This window comes from Gymnoscopelus braueri (genome assembly GCF_963280865.1).
Source record: "Gymnoscopelus braueri genome assembly, chromosome: 4".
Classification (NCBI taxonomy): domain Eukaryota; kingdom Metazoa; phylum Chordata; class Actinopteri; order Myctophiformes; family Myctophidae; genus Gymnoscopelus; species Gymnoscopelus braueri.
In genome coordinates this window covers 33,442,228-33,466,406 of record NC_137605.1, presented here as the reverse complement: position 1 = coordinate 33,466,406, position 24,179 = coordinate 33,442,228, and the positions used below count along the sequence as shown (strand labels likewise).

Here is a 24,179-nt window from a genome sequence, read left to right as displayed (position 1 = left end):
GATTTGGACAAAATGAATGGGTGTAGTATAAAAAAGTGTGTTTTGAAGACTCTTTGGTTCAAGAGTTGGTTGTATTGTAGTGTGTAATTTCTGATTGTATGACCTACGTTTCAAGAGTTATAGGCCAACATGTGAAGAGGCCTGTTATAGTGCCAACATGAACCCGATTTGAAAAATTTGGGGCAGAGGTTCTTCCTTGGTCTACTGGTATGGGAGTGATCGTGACTCATTGACGGACAGGAGCGAAAACATCTAGTAAAGGTGCTAGATTACAACACAGGACCAGACTGTGGATTCCCAAAATGTGTCTAAATCTTTAACTTGTCTTGATATAAAGTTGGGTAAGGGTCATATGCAATGCGCAGAATTGTATGTGGTAGGTTATACCGAATCACTAAGGTACCATCTGGGACTGGGCTTAATGATCTAAAAACATACTGTATGGCAGCCCAGCCAAGCACTAGTTTGAACTTTTGACCAGACTAAAATGTATTCAGATATTGCTCTAAAATTTTACCAGACTTCCAAAGAGTCATTAAACTCAACATCATAGTCGAAACAACAGAGCATTCAGTGCAGTTTCCATAGAAAAGCATTGTGGAAGCTTTAAAGGTGGCAATGCAATCAATATTGAATGCAGATAAAAGGTATAGATAAGGAACAAGTTTGTGTGTTCCCCCCAGAAAATATCTTTTATGAAGTTATTTAATCAAAGCTAACAACATCAGTTCAGATGCAGCAGCTCTTGAATACAGCCATTGAGAGGCTACAGTGTCTAAAGCCAGCAGTCTGCTGTGCTGTCAGTGACAACATCTTGTTTACTTGGGGTAAGAAGTCAGCAGCTGTTTGTTTGTGAATTAACCATCTAAGAATAAACACAAATGCCCAGGGGTGCCCTGCAGTACACTAGAGATTGTTCCCAACTAGAAGTACTTTCCCAGAACTTTGGAAAAGGACATCGTGTCATCAAGTGTCTGTGTTTGTGTGTGTGCGCATGCGTGTGTGCGAGAGAGAGAGAGAGAGAGAGAGAATGAGGGCTTGGAAAGTCATAACAATAATAGCAGGATTATGTCACTTATTCGGCTGTTGTTTTTCAGGACTGCTGCTGTATGGAATCAGGGCCTGATGCTGTGCATTACAGTTCTGATTCTGATTTGATCTTCTACAGATGACTGAGTGACATTAAATCCTTGTTAAGTGCTGGAGCGGGACCAGGGCTCAGGAGGTAAGGGGAGGGGAGGCAGACTGGAGTTGAAGAAATAAACACAAGATGCTTCTACATCCACGTGTATGTGTCCTCTCGCAGGCTCTCCTACATGGGAAGAGTGCCAGGAGAGTTGAACACATGTCTGCACTCTGCACAGGTTGATCAGGACAGACTGTCCAGACATGAATAAGGTCAGACCCAGTGACTGGATGGAATGGAAGTGGGTAAGAGGCTGGAGAAGGAAACGTTGGCCAATACTGTATGATGACTGCAATGGCACAGATGAAAGGCACAAAGAAGAAAAAAGGATTTGGAGATGACTAGAGCAGGTTGCTATAGCAAGACTGAGGAGTTGGGTAGGGAAATGAAAGCATGGCAACAGGTATTTGAGGTACAAAGCCTATTTACAGGCTAAATTAATTTTGGATAAATAGATATTCAGATGACAGAGTGAATGAAGTGAGACAGAACATGGTAAGAGATAAGCTGTCCATAGAGAGGAGGGGTCAGTCGAGCAGATGGACCCCATATATATACTATACAGATATATTTAAAGCGCTCTTAAATAAATCACCACCATGTCATCTCATCAATCTTAATTCGGAAAACATCAGCATATTAAACCCGGTCCAATGATTACATTTCAGTTAAGTTAATATTGAATTAGGTAAGACAGCCTTTAGTTTCAGCGCTCCATACACATGGAATGAGTTCAAACGCACTTTAAATATTAACTCCTTGATTTCATTTGGTCAATTTACAGAGCATTCTGCAAGTGTTGCCTTTGTTAAAACAAGACGTTGTGCCATTAACAATACATGTATGAATGCATACAATTTGAGCATCATTAAGCCTAGTCTCTCACGTTTAATTCATGAAAAAACATGCAGCCCTACGGTCTATACAGCATGACAATACCACTGTATGAATCATAGGAAATGTGAACTCAGTTGCTAATGCCAGGGTCTTAAGGTCCCTACATGCTCCAGTGTTAGTCATCCACCCACCCACCCACCCACCTTCTCGGTGGGAGGGCTTTTAGCCAACCATTGAACCACATCTCTCACAGAAAGCCTCGGATCACACAGAATTAACTCCCAATCTGCTAAGTCCTCGTTCCCGATTGTCTCTCTGCATAGGTCTGTCATTTATTCAATCTGTACGCTAAGTTTTTGAGTTGTCAAGACGGAGCACTCAGCTTTAAAGATGGATCGGCTATGTGGTAAGCATCAGCATCTCTATACAGACTGACACATTTCACCTAATCCACACACACAGCAGCACACGCTCTCTCAGACAAACAGATGTTTCAATGAATATCCTCCCTGAACATGTGACACTTGCTGATTGAACACGGGTAGAATACTGCAGAAGTGCATCAACATCAATGAGACATCAATCACTCAGCAAAAGAGTGCCTTGCATTTCAATAGCAACAACTATAGTGAGCTGCGAGGCAAGAGTTTTCGTTTGTAATTGAGACATCATTCACACGCTTCTCATCATCTAAAAAATGATTAGGTTACATGGCTTCTACTGTATGATGTACTCTCCTGTCAGAACTGAATGATATACTATAGAATGATATACAAAATGAGACCGAGTTATTATACAACAGGCTTACCCAACAACGTGTAATCATTACCTTGTTTGTGTAAAAACACATTACACTGGAGACTATTCAATCTGCCAGACCAAGTTACGGACTGAATCATGTGAATTCAAGGAACACGTGCAAATGTATAACTCCCATGCAGCAGCTGTGTGATAAGAGGGTGAAAAGAACAACAGGGTGTAGCGCAAAACAACAGGGTGGTCTGCCCTACATCCAAAACACAAAGTGACTCACTCTCTACACAAGGGATACACATACACAAACATACAAATAATAAAAAGTGCTGAGGTTCAGTTCAGGTTAATTATTTTATGCTGTACGTTTTGCCCAGGATGGCACACTAACTATGCAGTCTTTTAGTACATATTAGGCCGGCTACATTCAGTGATGAGTTGTATACACATTCCCATCATACTGGTTATGCTCTGTGTCTAAAACATATCAGGGAGCAGCATAAATCTTCTTTTTAACACAATAAATATGACTGTAGATGGAAGCAGAAGAGACACTTATACACCCACTGAGATTTTGATGGTCATACTGTAAAAAAACTGCTAACACTGAGACGCTAGCATATACAAACATCGCTGCACACACAAACAAACCAGCATTCTCTCCATTGCCACCAAGAATTCTTTCCACTGGCCCCATCACTATCAGCCGTATGAATATAGCAAATTTATTACACAAATTATAGTGATATGGTTTCTCCAGTGGTTTCAGACAATTCTTACATCGTAACATTAATGTGGAAAGTGAGAAGTTCTCACTTTCCACTGAGAACACAAGGACACAGCGATGAACAGAAATAACAGAAACAGAAAAAACAACAACATGGGTGTCATTTGAAACCATTTGTGTGGTTCTTGTCAGAAATCATTATGCGCAGCCATTGTTGTGCGTTGAGTCAAAAGGAGAGATGACACAGAGACATCGCGCATACAAACCACATGCAACAAGTGCTTGGTGTAGATGGTTCCACGGTCAATCCTAAAATGGCCTGTGTCAAGTGTGTGTGTGTGTGTGTGTGCGTTAAGCCTAATTTATACTTCGTGGTGCGATGCCGTCGCTCTGTGAATATTAACAAATTGTCAAGCGGACGTGACTCATTGTATGACGAAGTATAAATGAGCCTTTACTCATCTATGTGAGAGATGGTGGACTGGAAGGCAAAGGTGATGTGGTTTCGTGCGTGGTCGAGGTAGGGGTCTCTGAAGGTGTCTGTGTCACCACTGAAGTGTCTCCACTGCATCAGCTCTGACATGCTCAGGTGCTTCTGTGCTGAACCGCCGCGCTCAGCTTGACGACCCAGCTGGCAGGGCCTATTAGAGGCCGGCTCATCTTCTAGCTCAACCGCTGAGAAAAGGATATAAAAAGAAAACAGGGATACATGTAAGCTTTATGCTCCTAGCAACAACCTGTGCACACCGTACAGCCAAAATAATGGCCAACGAGCTCTGCTTGATGCTGACTGTGTTTCATGCGTCATGATGCTCAAAGGCAGCTCAATAACGGTTTATCTGCCTAAATTATTCCCCCTGAGTGGGATTCACTTTCGTCACAAATTTGATTCCCTCTTAGATATTATTGGCACGTGTATGTGTGTGCATACCGTGGGCTGACCCATCCATTTCACAGCTGCAGTCCAAGAGGTCATGAGTGAGACAAGGTGTGTCTGTCAGGCTGAACAGATCTCGCAGCTCATTGGAGGAGAAGCTGGTGTGATCCGCCCCTTTTCCCAGGTCCACCACAGTTCCAGAAAGCCCCTGCTTGGACACCTGCCTTTGGAAGATACGTTCCTCAATGGTACCTAGGTGAGAAACACGCACGCACGCGAGCAAACACATGCACACACATTTGTTAACAATTGCGCCCCCATTGTCTAAATATAAAATGATCTTGTGCCAATTTAGAGCTCATGGATGTGTTGGTCTTAAAAGGAGGTGTGGTCTTAACGCAGGGCACAAACGTTTCCTTAGTATTTACGCAGCGCATCACTTGCCTAGGTGGTTCACAATGCACGCACACTGATAGTAATCAAAATCCATACAATTTCAACACAACACTCACACGTTCAACAATTTCTGAGAGACTCTTATATCCTATAAGAGTCTGAGGAGATTACATCCTACAGGCCGTTCACACTAAGCACGATAACCATAACTATAAATGATGTGAGTGTCCACACTGATAACGTTCTGTAAACAGGTAATTATAAAGAGACAATATAGTTGGCTGACGTAATGCAGCTAGCCTGCCATTCCATTTCAAACAAATCTATCCATCTGTCCCACACCCAATTCTGAACTAATTTGTATAATATTAAGTTCTCTCTAATCAGCAATGTGTGGCTGTTAATTTGGTGTATCAAATATGATGTTATTACCAGTCAGTCAAAGGATATGGCGTGAAATGCAAAGTGAAATGCAAGTGAAAGAGAGAGGTAGAGAGAAAAGGGAGAGAAAAATAAATGCATTTATCTCCGTGTTTAGCGCGCCTAAATCTGTTTATGTGTTCAAATAGCCTACCTGTATTGTTGGTAATCCATAGCCAAATGGATGCTTTAATATGCACTTTAAAAGAATAACCTAACTGATAATGAGCATGTAAATATTCAACTGATATCCCAAGATATCACAAATGTCTCTTGGGCATGAGGACCGCAGCAGCACGTCCACTGCGTTTTGACACCTGTTGTTTCCATGTGATGTTTTGGTAATGTTTCCCCTGTCTCCTGGCATCATTATATCACTTTATTAATGCTGCTCCCATTATGGTCGAATGCGGTTTTTGTCTCCAAATCCGTTCAAATTGGTTTAATTAAAGTAACGCCCAAATCACACCCACGACTAATTCAGAGGCTTAACACCACCCAGTAGGTCCATTCGCCTGGCTGCGCATCCAAATTGTGGGCGGGGGCACTATGCACCCTGTGTTGAAGAAACACAGAGTCAAAAAAATAGTACTGTGGTTAAAAAGCTACAGTATATCGACCACTTCATTAAGTGCACGCTGACCCCTCCTACATAATGGTTAACTTATTTAAAAAAAAGAAAAGGAACTGGAGTGTTTTTATTTTTCTTACGATTTTTTACAAAAGATCTGTGCAGGGAAAGTATGAGAGCAAGAGTGTGTTGTTGTTCTGTTTTTTGTTTGTCTGTATAACTGTTTGTTGTTGTTTTTATGTTGTATATTTTATTTGAATTCATACCAAATTATTTGTCATTGTCTTTTCTTGTTTTATATTTTATAGTTGTTTATACTCTGATGTGTTTATCATGTTACTAAAAATTCCAATAAAAAAAGTATAAAAAAAAAAAAAAAGCTACAGTATAAAGTAAGTGGGGGGTGTATGGGTAAAGTTCCTGCCCACCACAGCTGAGACCTCGGTTTTGAGACCTCGGTTTTGAATCCTCTGCGGTTCATCCAACTTGGCCAGACACTCCAATTAACACAACTAGACCATACCCGTCGGGGGATATGAGCACCCAAAGTGCGTCATGGTCCGCTTGTTTCACGGATGGTCCGCTTGTTTCATGGATGTGGCAACACCGGCGCTTGTTGTACGCACATGCTTTGGCAACCCGGGAGCCAGCAACACAAAAACGCTAATAAACAGCTGACGGGGAAAGTGAAGAACGGGCTTCGCTGGTAAGGCGAAGCCCGTTGGTAATGGTCAATGGCTGTGTAACCATTACCAACGGGTAATGGTCAATGGTAATGGTCAATGGCTGTGTGCAAATTCAGATCAATTGCTCCAGCCACTGAGGAGAACCGGGCAGAAGAGCTTTGTAGAATTATAGGATGATGATTGCCGTGTTAATGGCTGAGAAACCAGGCGGGGAGGGCGAACTCTGTCACTGCACTAGTGATTCTTACAGGTTGGTCAGGTTGAGCAGGGAGAGAAACTAGGTCAGTGTGTTCATCTGAATGCATTACGTCTACATTCTCCTAAATAATCAACTGTAGGGGCAAAAAATGTCAGGGGCTACACATGTGTAGGGATTGGGGAAAGTTGGGAATTGGCATGATAAATAAAGGGGAAAATTAAAAGAAGACAAAAAACTAAAGCAACTGGACAATTTGGGGATGAGGGAGGTGTTTGAAGAAAGGCTATGGGATGACCAAATCAGCAGGGTTCACCCTGCAATCAAGTTCATGTTCATGTTGGTGAAGTGTGTGTACGTGTTCTCACCTGCAGTGAGGAGACGGTAGATATGCACAGTCTTCTTCTGTCCATCTCTCCATACTCGAGCCATGGCCTAAAAACACAAGCAGTGTTGCAGAGGACAATGCAATACCAGGTACACAGTGCCATCTGGTGGAGATGCATGCATAGGATTATGCTATGTTCTGTGAATGTGTCCAGTGTGAGTTTGTTGTGCGCATGCACATGGAATGTGTGTGTGTGTGTGTGTGTGTGTGCGTGTGTGTGTGTGTGTGTGTGTGTGTGTGTGTGTGTGTGTGTGTGTGTGTGTGTGTGTGTGTGTATGAATGAATATATGAGTGTACATGTTAATGACCAAGCAAGCCAGAGTGCATGATTATGCTATGTTCTGTGAATGTGTCCAGTGAGAGTTTGTTGTGCGCATGCACATGGATGAGGGTGTGTGTGTGTGTGTGTGTGTGTGTGTGTGTGTGTGTGTGTGTGTGTGTGTGTGTGTGTGTGTGTGTGTGTGTGTGTGTGTGTGTGTGTGTGTGTGTGTGTGTGTGTGTGTGTGTGTGTGTGTGTGTATGAATGAATATATGAGTGCACATGTTAATGACCAAGCAAGCCAGAGTGCAGATTAAAGGCAAAGATCCAGTCACTCAGTGCTGGAACAAAGTGTACAGTACATACAGTACATGCAGTATATCATTGCTGTCGGGCTGAAACCATCTCCATATTTCAACTTTTTATGTTTTTCTTTCGTATATGAATGCCCTAAAAGTCACACAAAAGTAGCAGAAATAGACGATCTACAAGCTCACGGGAGCTTGTAGATCAGCTATCTTGATATTTTTGAAAGTGGTTGAGTGTGTGGGTTTAACAAGAGCTTGTGACAAATAATAACTGGATCCATCGGAACACAGGTTCTTTTGTTTCCCCATTTCCTGAAAAGTAACCGTTTTAGACATATATACAAGGTTTCCACACGACAGCCACGATACATTGTACATACACAGTACTGTAGGTGTTGTGTCTGTCACCTGAATGTCATTGGCAGGGTTCCAGTCTATGTCATACAGCACCAGATGGGAGGCCCCCACCAGATTAAGGCCCACCCCTCCAGCTTTGGAGCTCAGCAGGAACAGGAAGTTCTGGGAGTAGGGGCTGTTGAAGTTGTCGACCAAGCGCTGTCTCTGGATGGTGGGGGTGTGTCCGTCCAGGCGACAGAAGGTGTAGCCCAGGTGGACACACAGGTCCTGCAGCAGATCTAGTGTCTGAGTGTAGTTGGAGACCACGACAACCCTGCGGGAGGAAACGGTACAACTTTACGTCTGCCGACGTACAGTATGGACCAAACCACATAAACACTAGGGGTGAAACTGTATCCCCCTCAAATATCCGTAACAAACGGTTCACCACCCACGGTTTGGTGCGCAAATATTTACCGAATGTCATTCGGTTCTAGGGCTGTCAAGATGGCAAATTTAAGTTGACGATTCATCGTCACTCAAATAATTGCGATTAACGATTTAATTGTGTGAACATTGGAACAACGCGTTATGATTAACATAATAGTTCTGACAGATGATCGGACATCTTGCATAAGAACATAAATATTAGTGAACAGTGTCAGAGGGAACTGAGTTGGCCTCACACTTTGCTAATGCCACTTCAGCTTGAGTTTCTGTTACACTTCAGGTTGATGTACAATACCGATGCAAGTATCGTATATTAAAAAAGCAAAAAAACAACTTTGATTTAGTAAAATACAGCACTTTAATTTGAAAGTTCCTTTAATTAAGACAAACTGTTTTCCTATTTATTTATATTTTCCTCCAATGTACTAGATAAATACAGAACCCAGGACCATAAAAACTATCAAAACCATGAAGTACCTGATAAACATGGCTGTGTACACAGAAATAAAACAACAGTCATGGACACTCAGCACACGCACGCATGCACAGACACACACACACACACACACACACACACACACACAAATAACCACCTGTCTGCAGGGTTGAAGTGTCTTATGGCCGTCAGTAGGTCTGATAGAACCAGTAGTTTTCCGGAGTCCACGGTGCTGAATGCACCCGAGGTGTAGGACTCTGGAAAAAGACTTTCCATTCCCTCATATACAGAACTCTCAATTGTTCCATTGCTGCTTTTCTCCTAAATGCACATGAACACAGTATTTACAGCAAAATCTCAAAAACACAGCTACAAAACTACTACCTCTACTATCTACCTCCTTGACCCAATGGGAAGAAACAACAGCAGTTAGTTAATAATCCAGTAAATGACCGCGTAACAATGTAGGTCCATTAACAAAGCACTATCAGTTATAATAGAACTTAAGCTACATGCTTGTATATTCAGGTCAATTACGATCAATGAGTGTACCTTAAAAGTAGAGTAGAGCAGGCCTGGGTGGTTACAGAGTTTCTTAAGGGCCGTGATGCAGGCTAAGTGTGTGTGAACCTGCGTGGAGCCCTGAAGGCAGGCCCTGAACACCCGGTGGGAGAGGAGGTGCTTGTACAGCTCTCGCTGCAGGGCAGAGGCCTCGCAGAACAGCGTCCAGTCGAGACGTGGGGGCAGGTAGCGGTTGATGATCTCCTGGGTCCGTCTCAGGATGAACATGCCGGTCAGACGAGAGAGCTCGGCAGCCCGCTCCTCCCCCAAAACGCTATCCTCCTGATGGAAGAGAGACACGGCCATGAGAGCCGGTTCAATCTTGGGTAAATGTTTATATGTTAAGTGTAGACATAATATGTGCCTCTAGTATATTATACTAGAGGCATGTAAATGTTGCATGATAACTCTGGTATTGTCTGCTGTGTTCCCTTGTTCCATTTATTATCTGTTCTACAGGTGTTCCTAATTGCTGAGATTAGGACACAACTCGACACCTAAAATCTGTTGTACGGTCCACAGTGGACAGTAGACCTTTTTACAGTTTACTTAGCTTAGTTTAGCTTCTTGTTTCTTTCAGGGAAGGGAGTCCAGTAATCTTATTTTTGTGGCATTATTTCTTAGTTTAAGGAGAGGCACTGGGTCAGACTGCCCTAAACCTGGTTGGCCCAGGAGCTTCTCACAGTTTTTAGTTGTGGATCTGCTGAACCTTAATGTTGTTTTTGTTAAAAAAAAGATCTAGTATCTCGAGTTTTGGCCAGCCTTATGTTATGGTCCTCTTTGTAACTGAGCTTGTGTCTTGAGGTTGTAGACAGCAGTACCTCTGTACAGGAGGGTTGTCTGGAGTGCAGTATAGGTTCCTCGTACACTTTCCTGTAAGCAGTAGTTGACCCTAGAATCCCTGGATTGACAAACTCTATGATGGCGTAGAACTCCTGCAGGTCATTCTGTACTGGGGTACCTTAAAAAATCAACAAAATCCACAATTAACCTTAATCCATATAGCAATCAGAGAGACAAGTATCTTACACTTAAAGTACCAAGGAGTATATTTGCATGTGTGTGTGTGTGTGTGTGTGTGTGTGTGTGTGTGTGTGTGTGTGTGTGTGTGTGTGTGTGTGTGTGTGTGTGTGTGTGTGTGTGTGTGTGTGTGTGTGTGTGTATACCTGTCAGAATGACCCTGCATGTACAGCTCAGCCCACTGAGGGCAGACGAGGTCTTAATGTTACTGTTCTTCAGTCTGTGGCCTTCATCACACACGATAAGACTAAACTCTAGCTTCTGCACCTGAAAAGGCAAACTCGTATCAAACTGGAGTCAGGTGATGTGTTGTGAACACATACACAACTTCAACACAACAGGGTGAGAGCGGAAGACCACGTACATACCTGTTCTAGAGAGCGCAGCAGCATCTCATAGCTGATCACCAGAACGCTGTGTAACGGAGAAGCCACAAACTGCTCGATCCTGTGGTCCTACACATACCGACCATTTATATGCACCGATTATTAACATATAATCTCTGAATAAACAATGAGAATATATAAAACAAAACAAAAATGTATTAATCTTATCAAGGGTGTTGTGACAGAACACAATGCAAGCATAAAGCACTTAAATTGTGTCGTTTAACTCCCATAGGTACTCTATGCTATGTTTAATGATTAAAGAAGTACTTACACTGGAGTGCAGTATGTAAACAATATTTTACCACAGGATGTTACTGATTAAAGTGCTCACAAGGCTATTTTAAAGTGCTATGCTCCGTTGTACGACGGGGTCGCGTGCCCAAAATAGCAAATCTACAAGCTCGCGATCAGCTATTTTCAGCATGCGACATTGGCGTACGACAAAGTGGTTATACTTATACTTATACAGTGGTGGAAGAAGTACTCAGATATTTTACTTAGTAAAAGTAGCAATATCAGTTACTTTACACCACTGGTTATACTTCTATATCCTGACCTGATCCACAGTGAAGACACCGATCCTCTCACGGCCCAGCCACTTGTTGAACTCCGCTCCCCAGTTCTGAACCAGGCTGCCGGGGGCGACCACAAGGACACGCTTGGCAACAGGTTTCCCGCCATACGGCCCCTGCTTTAGCAACGTCCAGGCCAACGCCACGCTCTGCAGGGTCTTACCTAGTCCCATCTCATCCGCTAGGATAGCACCGTGGCGATGAGAGGCTCTGAAACACACACACCAATTGTCATGACACATTTAATGGGTCCGAGGGCGCAACAAAATTATTATCTTCCCAAAAACAAGGTCTACAATGAATTGATTATTCATCAATTCAAATCCAGTGTTGCAGACATAGTGTCGAAGTCACGTTGTATTATTACCTCATCCCCATGACACACTCGTAGAGAAACAGCAGGCCTTCTCTCTGGTGGGGTCGGAGGTGAGTGGTCAGATGGGGGTCAACCACAACATCAACCACAGGAAGTCCTGACTTGTTATGAGCCCATTGGTGGTTGGCAGAGGGCCGTGGCATTACCAAAGCACCTACAGGGACAGGCGCAATGAGGATTTTAAAAGTTCATATGTAAATGTAAACTGCGAGCCACTGGCCTCCACACAGTCACACACAAATTTGCTGGCCTGAAGACTTCCTCTTGTGCCTCCTCTATACATTTACCATCTTACATTTCAATAAATAAAAGGGAGGTGGACTGCCTATTTAAACAACAAATGAGATTTTGCAAAGAATTTCAGAACATTTAATTAATTTCATTGTCACAGTCCAAAAACAACCTGCACTCTTAGGAAGTGAGTAGAAATTACATCCTGCATGTACTGTGTACAGTATCTAAAAACATACAGTATATACCTGGAGCTAAAGGGTTATGGCAGGGTTTGCAGGACTTTTTCTCCTGTATTTTAGCCTCTGGTGGTCCTGCGCTGCCCAAAGACGCTGGGCGACAGAAGGGTTTGGCTGCCAAGCGTCGAGAGGGGGGTGGAGCCGAGTCCACACTCGACTCCACATGGACGTCTTGGAAGCAACGTCCCGTGGCATAGTCCTCAGCAGTTATCACCCCCATCACCTCCACCTCCTTTCCACCAATCTTCAGCGTCTCTCCCTCACATAGGGAGGCCAGCTGCGACACCTTGTACCCAGTACCTAAAACACACACACACACACACACACACTACAAATTAAAGCAGTGGTTCTCAAACCTTTAAATGTCAAGAACCCCCAAATGTGTTTGGCCATGGACCCTCATGTTTCCAAATTGAATAGAAAAAAAGTGAAAATAGCCAGTGAGTGTAAAAAGTGTTGAAGTTTTCTGAATTGAGGTGATTTTGATTATTATATTAACTCATATTGCTGGGGACCCCCTGGAACCCAATCAAGGTCCACTGGGGTTCCCTGGACCCCACTTTGAGAACCACTGGACTAACATGCTGGGTGGAAGACGTAACATTAACTATTAGATAGTATTTGTGTCTCTCTGGGGCACCTTTGCCGATGTCCTTTCCCTCCATGTCTTTGAGCGTGGCAGTCCGTCCTCTGGTTATCAGCACAGCGTCTCCTTCCCAGCGCTTATGTTTCCTCTGGCTGGCCTTACACCACACCACACTGAAGTAGCACACACCATCCTGACCATGGCCAGACAATGAGCCCTCTGTATGAGCACCAGAGGATGGCCCCACCGCCACCACTGGGGTCTGAGGGGAGCCAACACTCAGCCGAGGGGAACAACCAACTTCTGGAACACACAGATACAGTAGCAGTCAACTTAATGTGTAGTCCACATATAACCCAGTAGAGGTCGCTGGTTCACCAAGAAAGACTACACAGCTCTACATCTATGGAAGTTTATTCATACCCATTCTCAAGAAGACTTCAATGTGTATTTCCACATTTCCTCCTCAAAGTGCATGTTTTGTGACACTTCCCCCCCCCCCTTTTTTTCTTTTTAAGAATGTTGGGAAAACCATTTCCATAAAACCAGAAAGCCCTGTTAAACAAGGTTTTAGGGATGCTCATCCCTACCAGAACAATTATTAGACACAGCTTCAGGGTTATGATTTAGACACAGGGGAAAAAATACATTCATTGGAGGGGTCAGTTTTAAATTTAATAAATATGAACCAAAATGCAGAATTTGTAAAATTGTTTTTTAATAGATATAAATGAATGTATAAACACAGACAGGACAGAGAACATCAGTGTTCATTTACCACAGTAACAATCACATTGACATTCACATTTATCACACATCTGTCAATAACAACAACAATAATGTCACAAACGTCTTGCTTTAACTGTCCATCTCTGCAGTAGTAGAGTAAAGACCGTTACACTCTTTCAGCCCAAAGCTTTGGCATCCCAAAGTACAGGATTATTTCCTTGTTAGGAATGCAAGAAGGCTTTGTAGGAGCATCACCTAAGATGCCATGTGTGTGATTGAAAACGTTAATACAAGAACCAGCACTGTTCATTTTTTTACATCAGTATTGGTCCTGATATGTGTCCTTTTCAATTGATACCAGCCTCTGAAATGCACATTATATTACTGTCCAACAGTGTAAAAAGTCTATATGTCCTTTTTGTGTACATTTGTTTTTCTAGGGGGTACTGTATGTCAGATAACAGTACGTTTTAACCCACATGATCTGAACTGCGTGGAACAAGATGCAGTACACCACAATTTTAGATGGATGTCAATTACATAGACAATTGTCTAATTTGTATTTTGATGAGTCTGTGATCATGTTGACTACTAAGTCAACTTTCACATATACATATACTGTACGTGTCAACAGTCTATGAAATGACAGAAATGAATGACTCTGTTATGCTAACATGCATTAAGAGAGAGCAGTATGTAAGCTCATTGATTAGCTGCACCCTGCAATACCTGAACAGGCACAAAATAATAATAATAATGATAATAATAAAAAATGAAAAGGGGTCCAAGTTCCAAAAACATTGTCTGATTTGATTTAAACAGTCTTAATATTTAAATCCTGACTGTGTGTGTACATGACTATAGAGGAAGTGGTAGTCCATGTCTGAGTCTGGCGGCTTTTAGTTTCTCCACTTTGATCTTGGTTCTCAGAAGCTCCTCCTCCAATTCCTGCTTCCTCTTCAGTCCCTCCCTCTTCTCCTCCAAGTAGATGCCCACCTTCCTGTGATTGGCCAGAACCATCTCGTGCTCCTCTTTGGCCAGGTGCAGCGGCCGGTGGTACCTGTCCGCCTCGTGGTGGGGGTAGATGTCATTTGGGTAAAGGTCGTGTCGCAAGGGCAGCGGGGAAGCAGAGAGGGGGATGTTGACGGATGAGGCGGTGGGAGACAGGGAAGGGTCGTATTCCTGGACGCTGCTCAAGTCCTGCTCGTCTCCGTGGCACTCCTGACCGTCCTCTAACCCCGGGCCCATGGGTGTGGAGAGGATGGGGAGGTCGGGTGGCGGTTTAACGTCCTCCTCGGGGTCCAGCTGGACCACTTCGTGGGGGGCGACGGAAACCCCAGCCGGGTAGTCCTGGAGATCAGTCAGAGAGGAGCTGCTGCCTGGAGGCTTGTTCGGGGAGTTATGCTTGCTGTATATTAACCTGGAGATGCAGGAACAAGGATAAACCAAAGCCATGTTACCAATGATATTACAATGTATTATGCAATTATAAGTATGTGCTGTATGTAAAGTATGATGTGACTTCTTCATGCAATAGTAGAATTTCAGCTGCATGCTACTGCATGATTAATATTCATCATCGGGTATCTTGAGATGGATTAAGGATTAATATGTAACTGTGACTGGAATTTGAAGTTTGAATAGATTGCTAACGGTGCTTCCATTTGAAAACATGTTTTATTTGATGAGTATGTTTGAAGAACACAAATAAAAGTTTTTGTGGTTGTGTTCATTACACAAGCGTTAAATGTTTGTGTAATAGAGAACAGAAGTACTGACGTCACTCGTTCATCCCCTGATTCGTAAAGTAATTTCTCTATGGAGAATAACATTGGGTCATCTTAGAATCGTCTCATATAAGAATTGTGGTCCAAAAATAAACAAACTGTCTCGGCGATATTGTCAGGGAGGAGGTTCTGTATCGTTTATGATAGCCAGTCACTTATATTTGATACAGTCTGTTTCTGGCGAAAATTTCACTAATTCGGCGGAAGTAACATTATCGTTTTCTCACCGTCAGTTGATGCTTCATATCCATAAGAGTCAAACCGCCGATCATTTGTTTATTTTTGGAACACAGTTCTTATTTGACGCGATAGTAAAGACGTCTATGGGGATTTAGAACGGGGGTGGAAAACCCAAACCAGGTAGGATGTGTAAATTACGTCAGACTTTGGTGCTCAATAAAACAGTCGCAGAATTTTGTCCACTCCTTTTGAGCATAATATACATATATAGGAAGAGGAAGAGTTGGCACCTAGGAAAAGTGGGCACCTCAATGTTAAATGGGCTATTTTTGTCCATAATGTAAAAAGAGATTAAGAATTGGAAAATGGTCTTAAGTAATGTAAAGTATATACATGATTTGAACATACACTGTACATCATTATCAGACTTATATTTACCCTTCAACTTTTAGTTTATGACCAAAATTACTGGCTATACAGGTTTTGTAGCAATTGTAGAAATATTAGGCCTTGATTGTCAAATGTTCAAGCATGTTCAAATCCCTTACATTACTTTTTTAATTTAATTTAATTTTTTTTAATTTTTTGTTAAAAGGTTAAAGTACTATATTCTGATAGTAATCATTGCTACAGAGCGTTTGTTCGGTTACAGGGGTCTCTCCAGCTCTTTAATAAACAGAATATAGTACATTTTCAGGTAGGTGACAACATTTAAGCCAATCAGAAGATAGCACTGAAAATGCTTTTTCTGTTTAATAAAGAGCTGGAGAGACATGGGAGACTCCTTTTACTGAACAAACACTCTATAGCAATGAGTACTATCACAATATAGAGCTATTTAACACTTATTTTAACCAAGGTAAATCACTTACCCTACCTTTAAGACCATTTTCCAAATTCTTTATTTTTTTTACATTTTGGGAAAAATAGCCAATTTAACATAGAGGTGCCCACTCATCCTAGGTGCCAAGTTGTCGGTTACCTATTATACAGAGAGACGGTGTAATTTGATTGGGAGACTGGGAGCTCTGACAGCAGCCCCTCCCCTTTCTAGTACTTCTCTGGCTTGGCTCACAAGCTCTATTGGAACCTAAAACAGCCTGTAATCACTTCACTCAGTCACACCTCACAGTTTGAAAAAGTTGCTATTAGTGTGTGTTGGAAGGTGTTGATATGATATACCTGCGGAGTGACTGGTCTTTATCGTGGATGGGCACATGGTGGAACAAGTGAGGGATCATCTCCATCACTCTCCTGGTTGGCTCAGAGATGCTTCCTCTGTACTCTGGCTGGGCGTGTCTCCGTTGCATCACTTCCTGCTTGGCTGACTCCTTCAGTCTCTTGTAGAGGGTCCTGAGGCCCTGTGCCGTGCGTGGGGGTCTGTCCCCTCCCAGAGCGTTGTACTGATCTGCCACAGTTTCCCAGCACTTGTTCTTGTCCACGATGACAGCATGCTTGTTGGTGTGCTCCTCCAGGATGCGCACATGTGGCCGCACCAGCTTCAACAGGTCCAGCTTCTCAGAGAGGGTGAAGTTGGAGGAGCGAGCCTTGCCCACCATGCTGGACAGGAACACGGAACTAGACTCCATCTTAGAGCATTGCGGGCCAAACCAGAATGAACCCGGGCCTTTTGCAGGCACCTTTAAATCACCCCAGTCCAGCGCTGTCTCCTTACTGTTCTCCTCCTGTCCTTTACTTTGCTCTCTCCTACTGGTCTCTCTCTCTCTGTGCTTCTCTTTGTCCACGGTGATAAAGGCTAATACTAGTCTGTCACCCACCTCTCATGTCCTCTCTGGTTTGTCCTACTCTGTTCTGGTCTGGATCAAACACATTCTATGTTCAACATATGCAGAGACATATACAACCCTGGTCTTCTCTCTGCTGCGGTTGCACAACAAAAAAACAGGCTGTGTGCACACAATAAGAATCAGGCTTAACTAGGCCAGCCTCGTTTAGGCCCCCGCCTACCGCGGAGGGCTTTGGATGAATTCCTCCCAGCTTAGGCTGACGTAGCTAAGCCGCTTAAGCCCAGCCCGACCTACTTACAGCCCGGTCTCTGTAAACCCCACACCAGGCACACACACACACAGGCACACTGCACTGTGACAAATATCAACACAAGGGACTGCAGAATTGGTGTGCTGCGCACATATATGGAAACACTGTTTAAACACAGTCTTATTATGCTTTGCTCCGGGTCAACAGACAGGAGACAGCCTATTTCCTCTGTGTATGAGACCAGTTAGAAAATAGCGCTGGCTTAAGTGGGGGGAGGGGAGCCGTGAACGCGCGCGCATGCAGCGCAAACCCGGCCGTGCAGAATCGTATTTTTTATTTTTTTTACATAACTAAAAAGCGAAACCGGTGTCGCTCATACAAATGCAATTATTTTAACTACGTCACCGGTGAACGTAGCACTGAGCTCAGCGACTAGAATAGTGCGTTTACTGGGAAGGTTGTTAGAGAAGAGATCGGCACTAGTTGCTCTAGGAAGAGCAGAGAGGAGGTTCACTGATCCTGAGCACAGTCCTAATCTGCCCCGCGCTGCCGCTGCACTACCCACATAACAGACCTGCTGTCACGCACACACACACACCGTCTGCTTCAACACACACACTGCATGTTGTGCGTTATTATTAGCCTGCAACGCGGGGCCATTTTACGTAAAGAAAAAAAAATTAATGCATTTGTCTGTCATTATTCCTTCAATTCAATCGATCTTCTGTTCCGACTTCTGCTAATACGATCTGCATGCACGTTTGCACCAAAACGAAAGGGTGATGTGCAGATTCATTGTAATATAAATCACATTGTTCAAATATTAATTATTAAAAATATATTAATAATGCGTATACGTGTCAGGATTGATAGATAATATCACCATAGCGGCCGTTCGTTTTAAGTAGCCTATCGTAAGTAATAATTGTTCTGTTCATCACGTCTCAATATGCACTCGTGCAGTGCAGGAGTTTACAGGTGTGTGTGTGTGTGTGTGTGTGTGTGTGTGTGTGTGTGTGTGTTTGTGTGCGCGCCCAGCGCAGTCGGAACACGGTGTGTACTGTGTACTGTGCAGATAAACTGTTGACTGAGTGAGAACAGAGCCTCACTTGCGCATAAAAACGGTAACAATGACATTCAAGACACAAGACTAGCTGAGCGTTGGCATCATTATTGTAATTCTGAATCCTGAACCAATCATCACTGTCGGCCATGATACATTCATTAACCACTTAAACCCCATATGGGTAACTGAAGTCCACTCCGGACAGAAGTTTTCTGATATTTTCAGCGAAAGCATTCCCCACAATACGGATGCTGGGGTTCAAGTGGTTAAGTTGTGTAACAGTCAGAATGCCACGGAATTGCATGTATAGCCTATATGTAAACCATTAACCATATAGAAATGGAGTTTTCTAGCCAGTGCATTTTTATTTATTAATTTTAATAAACATGCTGTCAAGCTATGCATTTTCGAAATACACTGCATACTACAGGACATCCTGGTGCCTGCTAATGCTAATGCAAATCATAAATTAAGTTCGATTCCCCCAACAGTTTCACAATGGTATGGTGAAAACACCAGTAACAGCAAAAAACTACTTCTTTAGCAATATCTTTGTTGGTGATTTCAAGGACACTATGGGGGCAGGAGATGAGATTTGCTTTTGCTGGAGAGATCTGCCATCACCAGCCACTGCCAGTGGTAAGACCACTTGTAAGTCTTGTTATAAACGGCTTATCAGAATAATGCTAACAGAATAAAACAATGATTTATGTTATATCTGATTTGAATAATACTAACAGAATAAGTCAATAATGTATACAATATTTATATAATATAAAATCTGACTATCTGGGGAGTAGTGCATTATGGCCATAAATTGATGTAAAATATAAAATTAACATTGTGCAAAAAAATAACTTCTGCACAAATATAGCATGACATCCCCTTTTACCACAATGCTGTCAACTCTTGTTTTCTGTTGTTCTACTAGTTGAATGCTGGTGTGGATGGCATCCATGATTTGAGTCTTGCTTGTAAAATCATCAAATAACTTGTTTCTCATTTATGTATAGCTTTAATAACACAAAACTAGCAGCTGTAAGAAACTCACTGAATATCTCACTGTTTGACAAGAATGTGGCTCACACAAAAAGAGGCTGAAGTAAGTTGCCACCTTTGAATTTGTCTGTTTTCAGTTCATCTAGCGATTGATTAACCCCTTCCAGTCAACTAGTAGAATAGTAGCCCCTCCTCTATTGTAGAGTTTTTTTTCCAGGATGATCCACTCTGAGAATTTAGTCTACTACTCTGTAAAGTGCTGTGCCAAGTGTAAATATGCAGACTCAGCTTATGAGTTACATATCACTATATACATTAAATTGAGACTGTTTAGGCTAACTCACTAACCAGCTTGCCTAAATATTTAGAGATATTTAGAGATTCATAGAGAATAAGGATAAATATATAAAATAGGCACACTCGGAAACCTTCAACTGTTGAAGGCAGCACTGTTGGTGACCAGTTTATTTCCCCTTCAACATTTTCGAACCTATATACAGTAGTAGACACAGGAAACTTAGGGTAGAGAGAAGAGGAAGGACATGCAACACAGATCTCCGGTGAGATTATTATGTGGTCGGCTCACTATTCGGTCACCTACAAGCACACCCCAACACTTTCAGCCCTGAGACAATCCTGACAAAAGAGTAATTACAAAACACCAGCATGGGCCTCCAATGGATTGCAATGTACTTTGACTTAATCCTCTTGGCCCCCTTGGGAGCATAGGGCGTCCACCATGGATCTCCACCTCACTCTCCTTTGCGCAATGTTCTTTACTTCTTGCCAGGAGGTCCCCGTCTTGGTCAGTTCACCAAGTGTGGACCGCCTCCAGTTGGATTTGGGTCTCCCTGGCTTCCTCTTGCCTTGAGGATTGTAGTCCAGAGCTTGTCTTGCTATATTACTCGGATCCTTTCTAAGTGTATGGCCAATCCATCCCCACTTTCTAAATTAGATTTGTGTGTTGATTTGCTCCTGTTTAATGCATATCCACAGTTCTACATTTGAGATCTTGTTGGGCCACCAAATCCTCAGTATGCAATGTACACTCAGTGAAAACCAGGACATGACTTTCATCACAAAGGTGAAGCGCTATAGCCTGCCCGATATACCTTTAAGTACTGTATATTATACAGTACTTATGTACTAGGCCTATATAAACAAAAAAACAAAACAAAAGAGCAGAGCAGACAAATTCGGAATTGTCACATCACATTGAAGCTGATAATTCTTCTCTCCTGATTGGGTGAAATCGGTAACCCACCAGAAAATATGTTTTCGGCTTAAAGAGCTGTAGTGGAGATATGGGGAAACCACTATTACAGAACAAACACTACAGCAATGATTACTATCAGAATACAGAGCTTTAACTTTTAACACATTAAAAACTTTTTTGTTTTTACCAAATATCACCTTTAAAAAGACACATCCATGTATGTCAGTCTCACCTGCTGTTGCGTTGTCATCTGCATACTCTCCTGTCATAGCATGAGGATATTCTGGCTGTACTTCATTCTCCTTACTTTCTGCAGCATTCAGCACACGGACCAGAGCCCTTGAGATGCCTGGAGCAGCTATAGTGCTGGAAAGGGACTTCACAGCCAGGGCTGGGGCATCGTAACCTGTTTTACCCAGAACTGGTGTTGCTAGGCTCCTCTGGACCTGAAGAAACAGTGTGAGTCAGAGAAAATGATTGATACACAGAGAAGTCCAGCGGCTTCAGCCAGTTGAAGAAGGACAACTTGAAATCAGAGTGAAATAAAACCCTCTAGAGTCTAGACTAAGTAAACTGGACAAGTTGGCTCTGTACTTGGACTGCTGTTTTCGTCTATATACTTTATCTATACCAAATCTCAAATAGCATAGGTATAAGCTTGTTGATCAGCTATTTTTGGCTAATGTTCCCCCCAGAATATAGATGCTGGGGTTCAAGTGGATAATATGAAACAGTAGAGTGATAGACAGGTGAATCGCAGGATGCAATAATGTATAGTAACAGCCAGGACTACCTTATTCAGTGTGTTGACCGAACTGAGTTTGGGAGAAAGAGGTTCGGGGTCATCCGTGGAACATGTGGGGTGTCCGGACATCGCACAAGGGGACACGAATCTGGGCTTTTTCGCCGCATTGCCCAACAGTTGACTGGGGGCTGCGGAGCGGCGCATTCTGCTGGACAGCGATGGACTCTGTCACCCAAAGAGAGCAAGAAGTGACAACAATGACAAAACAGTTGTTAGTGCTGACAGGTTGTTGTTGTTGTTGTTGGCAATTCATAATTCATATGGTCATATAAATAATGGACACACAATGACTGTATTTTTTGACAACTTTTAATACTAGTTTACTTTGAATTCCGGACTTATACTTGTAACAGAGTATTTCTACATTGCTGTATTGATACTTTTACTTAAGTAAAGCATTTGAGTACTTTTTCCACCACTGTGACTGTGTGGCATCTTTAAGTGACTTTAGACCAACAAGCTAACGCGTTAGCAACAAGTCAAAGCTGACATTGACAGCCATAGCGACGTTATGGTTTGAGTGACACTGCATTTTGAACATGTTGCACATACCTGCCGTTATCACGGGGTCACAAATAACTCTACGGTTACAGAATATTACAAAAGATGTGTCTCTTTTCGGAGTCGCGATGATTCTCCCGCGGAAGTTTTGTTTTGAGCGTCATCAGCGTCAGCGACGACGCGCTGAAGGGGGCGGGGCCAAGAGTCAAGCCCCATTCCGTCGTACGACGGTGTCGCGCGCCGGGGGAAAAAAAAATCTGATATACAAACTTTGGTCAGTGGTGAAAAAAGTATTCACATTTTTTTTTTACTTATGTTAAAGTATCAATACTGCAATGTAGAAATACTCTGTTAAAAGTAAAAGTCCGGAATTCAAAATGTACTTAAAAGTACAAAAGTATAACAGATTTGGCTCAACAAAGGGAATGAACTCGTTCTCATGCTATTCAACAAAAATGTGGAATGCCCTACCAAAAGGAGTAGCCTATAGGAGTATAAAACCCTACTCATTTTCAAAACTGCCATAAAGACACACCTTCAAGAGGCTGCAATTCGAAAATGGCCCCTGTCTAAGTCTTAACCTACCCCCCCCCCCCCCCCCATTTGTTTTCTTCTCTTGTACATATTTTTCACTCTTCATGCCAGTAACCTGTAAGCTGATTGTATGACGTTCTGTATAGTAGTGTGTATATCTGTCTGTCTCTTATATGTCATCATGATTGGTGTGCATGGGGATCTCATATTAAACAAGCTCAGTGCTTTCATGAGTCTTCCAGTTTAGTAGACCTTGTATTGTGAATTTGTACTTCCATGTAGGCCTACTGTTGTTCTCATGTCTTACTAAATAAAGTACATCAATCAATCAATCAATCAAACAAGCATGTACTTAAAGTACTTAAAGTAGAAAGTACTCCTTATGCAGAATGTCCCATTTTGCAAGTTTTCAAATGTATAAAATGTAAAAAATAGCAGATCTACAAGCTCACATTGCCTTGCATATCAGCTATTTTCAAATGGTCGAAATGTGTATGTTTTGTAATAATAATCAAAATCTACAAAGTAACAAATAATTGTGGTGGAGTAAAAGTACAATATCTGAGATGTAGTGGAGTAGAATTAAAAGTATTGAAAATTGGAAATACTCTAGTAAAGTAAATATACTTCAAATTTGTACTTGAGTACATGTACTTAGTTAGAATAGTTACTTTACACCACTGTCTGGTGCGAGCCGTGGCGCGTTCTGGTTGTGCGCTTGCAGATAGGCGCGCGACACCATCGTACGACGAAGTATAGAATCCCCGCGCCTGCGCATCGCGGGAGACTGGGTTACATCTGTTGGACCGTAGTGCTATGCTTGTTTGGACCTGAACCCACTACTCAGTGTTGCCATGTCTGCTTATTATAGGCGACTTTGGGCTTGTTTTTCTGTAATGTTGCTTGTAAATATTGGTTAGTTGCGGGTTGCGGTTTTTTGGGCTTGTTTCTAAAGTGTTGCTTATTTTGTACTTGTTTCCTAATGTTGATTAAACAAAGTGGTTCTCAAACATTATGTCAAGGACCCCCGAATTAATATGTATATGTGTAGACCCCCCCCCCCTTCTGAAAATATGTATTTAATATTTAGTTTTTCAAATAGCCGATTGGGGTTGGGTCGGATATAGTCGCTTCTTTTGGGCTTGTTTTCATAGACCTGGTTGCTTATTTCTCTCGCAAAATCTGGCAACACTGCCTACTGTACACACACACACACACACACCTCGGTGTAGTAAAGTACAATGTCAATGTTGCGATATGTGGATCATGTCTTTTTGGAGAGCTGGTCCTAGTTTCGCTAGAATTCACCTCTGAGCATAAGGTAACGTATTTTAAATCACTTTTTTCATTTGTCAATTTCCTTTGGTGGAATATTATATGACACAGTTCCAGATATGTTTGCACCTGACTCACAAGTAAGTGATTGCATGCAAAGCAGTAGTACACCTTTTGCACTTTTTGCTGTTATTTGTTTTACGCTTTTATTTTATTTTTATTTTGTTATCTTTATTTTGCAGTTTGGTAAATGTGTCCTACAAATATAGAAAGATAAAGATTACCGATA

At 42.4% G+C, this 24,179-nt stretch overlaps 2 protein-coding genes across 2 annotated transcripts; both read right to left on the bottom strand.

Annotated features, from left to right (window-relative positions):
- Positions 1 to 2,836: 2,836 nt before the first annotated feature.
- Positions 2,837 to 22,238, bottom strand: rad54b (RAD54 homolog B). The gene is made up of 16 exons (XM_080426312.1): positions 22,133 to 22,238; positions 21,569 to 21,745; positions 21,008 to 21,221; positions 12,855 to 13,103; positions 12,224 to 12,514; positions 11,736 to 11,898; positions 11,353 to 11,578; positions 10,776 to 10,862; positions 10,554 to 10,674; positions 10,209 to 10,348; positions 9,379 to 9,669; positions 8,984 to 9,147; positions 8,013 to 8,274; positions 7,018 to 7,084; positions 4,435 to 4,632; positions 2,837 to 4,178 (listed from the first exon to the last, which is right to left on the bottom strand). Exons 2-16 carry the CDS (start codon positions 21,722 to 21,724, stop codon positions 3,958 to 3,960), a joined length of 2,850 nt encoding a protein of 949 aa, XP_080282438.1. The 5' UTR covers positions 21,725 to 21,745; positions 22,133 to 22,238; the 3' UTR covers positions 2,837 to 3,957.
- On the bottom strand, positions 13,579 to 17,365 carry fsbp (fibrinogen silencer binding protein). Its single transcript, XM_080426313.1, has 2 exons — positions 16,679 to 17,365; positions 13,579 to 14,949 (listed from the first exon to the last, which is right to left on the bottom strand). Exons 1-2 carry the CDS (start codon positions 17,083 to 17,085, stop codon positions 14,388 to 14,390), a joined length of 969 nt encoding a protein of 322 aa, XP_080282439.1. The 5' UTR covers positions 17,086 to 17,365; the 3' UTR covers positions 13,579 to 14,387.
- Positions 22,239 to 24,179: the final 1,941 nt, after the last annotated feature.